The sequence below is a fragment of the Lupinus angustifolius genome, unplaced genomic scaffold (assembly GCF_001865875.1).
Source record: "Lupinus angustifolius cultivar Tanjil unplaced genomic scaffold, LupAngTanjil_v1.0 Scaffold_82_15, whole genome shotgun sequence".
NCBI classification, from domain to species: Eukaryota; Viridiplantae; Streptophyta; class Magnoliopsida; order Fabales; family Fabaceae; genus Lupinus; species Lupinus angustifolius.
Genome location: NW_017724111.1, coordinates 1 through 7748, shown reverse-complemented (window position 1 = coordinate 7748; position 7748 = coordinate 1). Strand labels below are relative to the sequence as shown.

The following is a 7748-nucleotide window of genomic DNA, read 5'->3' as shown; positions in this document are numbered from 1 at the left end:
GTAGTCCGTGAACATACACCAGGAAAGTTCCCAAGAAAGAGAGGTGGGTCTTAACAGACACGCTTAAATATCAGGTCTTTTCTAAGACAAAACTTTCCTAGACATGCACTTTCACACTATTATACCTTTCCAGTAACAACAACATTTCTTTTCTGGTGTGTAAGATCAGACAATACTGCGAACACAGAGCATACTAAGAATTTGCTTTTAGATCGTACGGCTTAGCATGCAAGAGCTCTACAAGCTCTAATACCAGTTTGTTGGAGCGAAAGACCCATGGATACGAGCTCTGATACCGAGAATTTAACGTGGTTCGGCAATTTGCCTACGTCCACAGCTGAAGAGCAACAAGGATTATTTCATTATGATAAAAGAGAACTACAAATGTTTCACTCACTTCCCAAAACCCAAGTATACCCAATTTCACCCTCACTCAAGTATTTGTCACACAGTTAGAACAAGAAAACAAGAAGAGAGAATATGCACTAAGCTAAGTATTTGGTGTGTCTTACAATGACATGGGACACTCCTATTTATAGCCAAAGCTCTTGAAGATTATGTGGTCAAAGGGAAAAGAGCATTAATTGTTGGTTTCACCATAGTCACTTCTTTTTACTTGGCTAGAAATTCTCTCTTTCTTCAAGATGATCTTTAGCCACTTTTTTTTTGTTTGACTCAAGAAAGTTTTTTCATTATCTTTTTCTTTTAGCCAATATTCAATAATACTCAACTTCAGATGATGAACGAGTCACTATGGTTTGCTTCTTTGACTTCCATAAAACTAAGGAATTCTCAAGGAAAACATAGCATCTAGTAATGGATTTTGTGGAGTCAATACAAGCCGCCCAATTTGAAACACTGAATGCTTTCAATTAAAGAGGAGATGTGGAAGAGTAGAAGACACCTTGCCATGGGCTTCCTGTAATATACCTTAGAACACGACTAAAAAATTTATATGGGTAACAATGGGTTGACCGTGTAATTCTGACTAATGTGATTGAGCTAGGCTAGAGTCATGGCCGTGTAATATTAACCCTTGTCACCGAGCTAGGTTTAAAGCATGAGCGTGCTAGTGTACCGTCGTTAGGCCAACCCAATGTGCATCACCTTCTTCCTTTTTCTCTAATATGATGAAAACAATCAAGAAATGGCGATTCTGATCAAGATAGTGACAAAAATTTAACCCCTAAATGAAATAAAGTTGAAAATATTAAAATATCATTTTGTAATTAAAACCATATATATTTGAAATAGTTCTTGATAATCAATGTGGTGATCTAGTTGTAACTAATTAGTACGGAAATATCTAAGGAGGACCAAGCATGTTGGCTCCTCGTTCCTCAATTTGTTCTTGTAAAATTAGTCACCATAAAGTCACATGTTCAAATTCTAGACATAGTCTCTTTATTTATTAGGGAAATGACCATTTACAGACTTCACTAGTTGAGAGCCTCATGCACTAGACCACCATTTTTATGTATACATAATATTTATATATTTGGTCTATCCTTTTGATGTTTTGAATCCATTCCAATGTATTTCCTATCATGAAATTATGCTTTATACATGAAATAATTCCTACCATTCTTATTACATATATTGTTATATCTAGGATGATCAGGTTGCAACCGCATGGCTGAACAATGAAGCTGTTAGGAAAGCAATTCACACAGTAGATGTAAGTTTTTTTTACTTCTTTATTAAGTTTTTTGTTGATGTTTTTAAGCAAAAGTATTAAGTTATAGTCTTTGGGATGAAACAGAAAAGTGTGGTAAGTGAATGGGTGTTATGCACAAACAATCTTTTATACAATCATGATGCTGGGAGCATGATCAAGTACCATAGAAATCTAACTTCCAAAGGATATCGAGCACTTATATTCAGGTGAATTTCAAAATTAATAATGTTTCATTACATTAATGCTAGTTGAATGCAATTAATGATTTGATGCCATTAGAACTTCATAATTTATGTTACCTTCTATTTGGTTGTGTTTTAAGAAGACATATTTACCTAAAGCTTCATATTTTTTGCAGTGGAGACCATGATATGTGTGTTCCATATACTGGGTCTCAAGCATGGACAAGAGCAATGGGATACAATATTGTTGATGAATGGAGGCCTTGGTTTGTTGATGATCAAGTTGCAGGGTACTTCTACTATTCTTTCATCCTTATGCCATATTGTTAATGAATTTTCATATACTTTAATCACAAATTGAAATGACATTGCCAGGAATTAATTTTCTGGTGTTAGTCCTATAATGAGACTGAAAGTTATATTATCAAATGAACAAAAAAAAAAAAATAAAGTTAATGTAATAGAGATAAGAATGTTATGCTAGGTGAGTGAACATATTAGATAAGATAGAAAAAATGATAGTATTATGCTAGGAATTTTGGACATGTGTGGAGAAGATAAGTAGAAACCCCAAGAAGAATATATCAATTGAAGTTTAGTTCGACTTTTAGATGAAAAGAGATGTCAAGAAAAACTTAGTTAAAATGATTGAGAAAATTTCAGAGATAACTATTTTGTCAATAAACATAATTTTTGATAGAACATTATAACATCATTAAATTCATATTTCCTCACCAATTGTTGTTGGTTGTTGATGGTCCTATTAAACATGTATGATTGCATCACATTGCTTTAACTTGCACTAGGTGTGAAAGAGCCACAACCTGTTATTAAAATAAAGTCTGAGAAATCAAATATTACATTGGAGAAAGACTAATATATATTGACTAGAGGCTAAAGTAGTTTTCTTTATTGGTTGCAGGTTCACAATAGGATATGACAAAAATCTTACTTTTCTAACAATAAAGGTTTGTACATAAAATTATTTTACATTTACAAAACTATATTTAATTGTTATGGTCCTCACACTATTTACTTGATTATATTGTTACAGGGAGCTGGGCACACTGTTCCAGAATATAAACCCAAAGAATCTTTGTATTTTTATCAACATTTTCTGAATGAAATAACTCTATAAGATGCAAATATAGAGACAAAAGGAGGAGTGATACTGCTTTGGATGTTCTCATAAAATAAATAGCATATATTATGACAACATCTCAACTAATATTGAAAATTATATGAAGAGATGTTATTTGTATTCTATCTATTTAGCTCCTTATCAACTTATCAACCCTTGAGGGTTAATCTATTTCCATGTTTTCTCTAATTAATAGTTGAGGTTAATCTCCACTCTCAAGTGAACTCTCCCCAAAATACTTTGAACTAAGTGAAAAAAATATATAATTGAAATTAATAACACATGTTAACTCAAAACCTTAAGTGTTAGGCGTATCAGATTATCACTTCATCCACTTCTTCACACTAAAAATACCTTACACTTATATCAAGTTGCAGCCACAATTACTTACTTATTTATTAAACAACAAAGCCTTAAAACACAAAACAGAAGGACTAAATGATTATTCTGAGAACTGAATGACCACATGAATCATGTAATTAATCACAATATTTATTTTGAAATCCTCATATTATCCTAATGATTTATTCTCCAAAATACATATTATTGTTTTGAGAGATTCAATATTTAATCCCAAAGTAACAGCAAATGAAAAAAATTACAAATCATATTTTGAAATCCGTATATTATTCAATGATTTATTATGCATGTTAAATTTTCAAATTGCTAACTATGTTAATACATTATAATTTATCAATCAAGAGAATAAAATATCTCATCATATAAGAAGATAAGTTTAATTCTTTGGCCATTAAAATCATGATACATGTTCTATTTAATCATTTTCTATAAAAATATTTCTACAAAATAACCACAAATTACATCTAGTATGACACATATTCTATTTAATCATACTCTTAGTGACAGGAGAAAATAAATTAACAAGATATATTTTATCCTTATCTATAAATGCTTCATCATTATAGGCACAAACCCACCAATCACATACTTTGAATAGAAATGCAAAATCCCTATTTCGGTTCTTAAGTAATTCTTAGGTTAATATCTAATTCTTAAGTTATTTTTAAATAAGTCTTTATGTTTCAAATGTCCAACAAATAATCTTTTCAATCAATAGCAATTGTCTAATATTGTTTATCATCTTCTACCTCATGCTTGACAACCCCGGCACACACAAAAAGATAGATGTTCATGCTTACACGTTCTTCAAGCATCATCACTCAATCTTTGGCCATAACCCAGAAGTCTGAATCTATACGAAGATAAACTCGTTGTCACGCACGTAGCACTCTATTTTCCATATTCATATTCAGATGCACAATTGTGGTCAATTGTCTCTTGTAAAATGAGTTGTTGCAATCTCTATTTGCTTATCCATGGTTGTTGTGGTTAACACAAATAGATGGAAGAAAAGTTGGTCATAGTGGAGGACGTCAACATGTTAAGTGTCATAATATCATATTTGAACTACCATTTTTATGGCACTTTATCCCATAGATTAGTTCAATTATCAACAAATTAATCTTAAATTTAACAAATAATATGAATTGTCGGATTTTACCCTTAGAATGTTTGTGCATACTAAAACTAGAGGATCTATTGCAAAAAAATCAAGTTTCCAGACAAAAACAACTTAGGCCCAGCACAGAAGTCACACCAAGTGCATCTAATAGTACTAGAAGCCATGCCCTACGCGAGCCCTCTTAGGTGAAAATCATTGTGAAATTCAGCTTCCCTGGCTGAAAGAAATTGAATAAGCAGGCAATGTATTGCAGGCAATTAGCCAAGCACAAAAGCTCACGAAAAAGAGAGCACACTTTTGAATTCAATGTATAACTTTTATATATTGGATTCTCATTGATTGATATGATTACAAAGGGAAGATAACATATATACTATGAGGCCTTTTGCATAACAGAAAAACAAGAAAACGAAAAGAAAATTGCAAAAAACGGAAATAACAAACTTAACAGAAAACAGAATTTTAAAAAGTTTCTAAAAGGGGAAAGTTTTGTTGATAAGTTGTGTAAGTGTTGATTTTCCTTGGGCTTGTTCTTGGACTGAGAATATCATTTTTAATTTCAACACACCCCCTCAAACTTGGCATGTGAATATCAAGAATGTCAAGTTTGGAAACAATGTATCGAAAAGGTGAAGGGAGAGGGATTTTTTAAAAATGTCAGCCAATTGTAGTGAGGTGTGAATTGGAAGAAGGTGGATGGTGTTGTTGGTCAACCTTTCACGAACAACATGACAATCTACATCGATATGTTTTGTTCTTTCGTGAAAGATTGGGTTAGCAGCTATGTGTAAGGCTGAGTTGTTGTCACAGAAGATGGTAACTGGTTTGGGATGAGGAATTCTTAAGTCTCTAAACAGAAACATAAGTCATTGAGCTTCACAGGCAGCCATGGCAAGAGCTCTATATTCTTCCTCTGAAGAGGAATGAGATACAACATTTTGCTTCTTGCTTTTCCATGAAATGAGGGCAGTACCTAGGAAGAAGCACCAACCAGTTACTGATCGTCTTGTGTCCAAACAGGTGGCCCAATCTGAGTCTGAGTAACCTTGAATGAATGTGGTGTTTTGACTTGGAAAGAAAATGCCCTGAGCAGGGGATGCTTTGATGTGTCAAAGAATATGAGTAGCATGTTTGTAGTGTTGATCAGTTGGAGATGCCAAGAACTGACTTAGGCACCCAACTGAGAAGGAAATGTCGGGGCGAGTATGAGTTAAGTACAATAATTTGCCCATTAATCTTCTGTAAGAAGTAACACCGTGAAGAGGAGTGCCTAGCTGGGAATGAATGGGTGTATTGTATACCATTGTTCTAGAAGCTGGTTTAGCTGCAAGGAATCATGTTTCTTGAAGAAGTTCCAGAGTGTACTTCCTTTGATAAAGGGTTATGCCTTGTTTGGATCTTGCTACCTCCATTCCTAGGAAGAAATTCAAGTCCCCAAGGTCTTTAATGCTGAATTTGTTGCGCAAAACAGATTTGGTGTGAGTGATCTGATTTAGATCATTGCCTGTTAAAATTAAGTCATCAACATAAACCAAGATGGCTGTGAAGCCAGTGTTAGTGTTCTTAATAAAGAGGGAATGATCAGAGAAGGATTTAGAGAAACCAATTTGGATTAATATGTTGGTGAGTTTGTCATGCCATTGCCTACTTGCTTGCTTCAATCCATAGATGGATTTATGAAGTTTGCAAACAAGATGTGGACCTGGAATGTTGAGACCTGGTGGTGGTTTCATGTAGAAAATTTCTTTTAAGTCACCATGAAGAAATGTTGTGTTGATGTCCAACTGTTGTAGATGCTAGTTATTCAAGGTAGTAAGACATAGGAGGACCCTTATAGTGGTTGTTTTCACAACTGGACTAAAGGTGTCTATGTAGTCTACTCCTTTGGTTTGAGTGAAGCCTTTGGCAACCAATTTGCCTTCTATCTTTCTATAGAACCATCTGCATGATACTTAATTTTGAATATCCATTTACACCCTATAGCCTTTTTGTGAGGTGTGTTAAGTGCCAAATTGTAGTAAAATTGTACATGATTTGTGGGGCACTTAGTATGCATTTATGTTATAATTGTATACAATTCCTGATAACTTAGTTAATCTTGCTCTGTTTAGGAATTTATTGTGTTTTTGTTGTTTCAGGTTAATAAATAAAGAAAAGAGGAGAAAAAAGAAGAAGGATGAAGATTCTGAATATTGCAAGTCTCGCCTAAGTGAGGAAAGAGTCGCTCAAGCGACAAATAAGAGAAAAAGCAACAAAATACCTGATGCTTCTCGCTCAAGCTAAGGATCCTCGCCCAAGCGAGAATGTCCTGGCTCAAGCGAGGTAGTGGGCGATAATTCGCCAATTGCTTCTGTTGTTCTTCGCTCAAGCGAAGGACACCTCGCACAAGCGAGGTGCTCAAGCCTGGGAATCTCTTGGATCCTCGCCCAAGCGAGAATCTCTAGCTTGGGCGAGAGTATGGAAGTTGGAGATAGAAGTAGTAGTTTCAGAAATGGAAGTTGGAGATGGAAGTTGGAGATAGAAGTAGAAGTTGGAGAAAAGGGCATTCACTCATTTTTAGAAAAGAAATCTGGCACGAAAATAGAGAGGAAGAAGATAGAAATCGTGGAAACGAGACTATTACTCACTTTCTTTGTATTAGTTCATGATTTAGGCATTATAATAGCGAGAATGAGTGGCTAGTTCTTCATAGTTGGGAATCGAAATGTAATCTTCTTAAACTTTTGTACTCCTGGATTCAATTCTATATTAATGTTATTTGATTTTGGAAAGTTGTTCCATATTTATTGCATGATTTCAATTAACTACTGAATTCATGATTCAAGGTTCAAGTTTAACTGGGAAGTTAAACTTGATACTGGATCTGAATTGTCTTTCTTCCTACATAATTGATCTAGGGATGGACAATGATGTAGGAACTGCTTTTACATTTGAGTTTAATGTTAGTTAGTCCTCCAACTATCTAAGGAATTGGAAGTTGGGCGATAATTTAAGAATGTTACATTCAGGGGACTGATGTGATTGATTTATGAAAATGTACGACAAATTCAGTAACTTCACAAGTTATTAAGAATTGAATCCATGGATGTATAAAGGGAAAGAATGATGAAGTTTCGATCCCGACCATATTGTTTTATTGTCAAAAATTGTTTAATCAAGTTATTATTATTCAAAACCAATGCAAATTTATCAACCAAATTTTGTATATAAGTGCTCAATTGATTCTTGTAGGAATTAGTATAAATCCACTCCGCTCCCTGAGGA

General features: G+C 33.9%; 1 protein-coding gene across 1 annotated transcript; it reads left to right on the top strand.

The window, feature by feature from the left end:
* The first annotated feature begins 1604 nt into the window (after positions 1 to 1604).
* On the top strand, positions 1605 to 3126 carry LOC109339593 (serine carboxypeptidase-like 21). Its single transcript, XM_019577055.1, has 5 exons — positions 1605 to 1678; positions 1763 to 1884; positions 2037 to 2150; positions 2783 to 2828; positions 2915 to 3126. The coding sequence occupies exons 2-5, from the start codon at positions 1829 to 1831 to the stop codon at positions 2996 to 2998; spliced, it is 300 nt and encodes a 99-aa protein (XP_019432600.1). The 5' UTR covers positions 1605 to 1678; positions 1763 to 1828; the 3' UTR covers positions 2999 to 3126.
* Positions 3127 to 7748: the final 4622 nt, after the last annotated feature.

Bases quoted from the DNA above. Each gene is read 5' to 3' on its own strand.
- LOC109339593 (XM_019577055.1), top strand. From the start codon at position 1,829: ATGATCAAGTACCATAGAAATCTAACTTCCAAAGGATATCGAGCACTT. The intron at 1,885-2,036 runs GTGAATTTCAAA...TATTTTTTGCAG, and splicing joins TATCGAGCACTTATATTCAG to TGGAGACCATGATATGTGTG. The intron at 2,829-2,914 runs GTTTGTACATAA...ATATTGTTACAG, and splicing joins TTACTTTTCTAACAATAAAG to GGAGCTGGGCACACTGTTCC.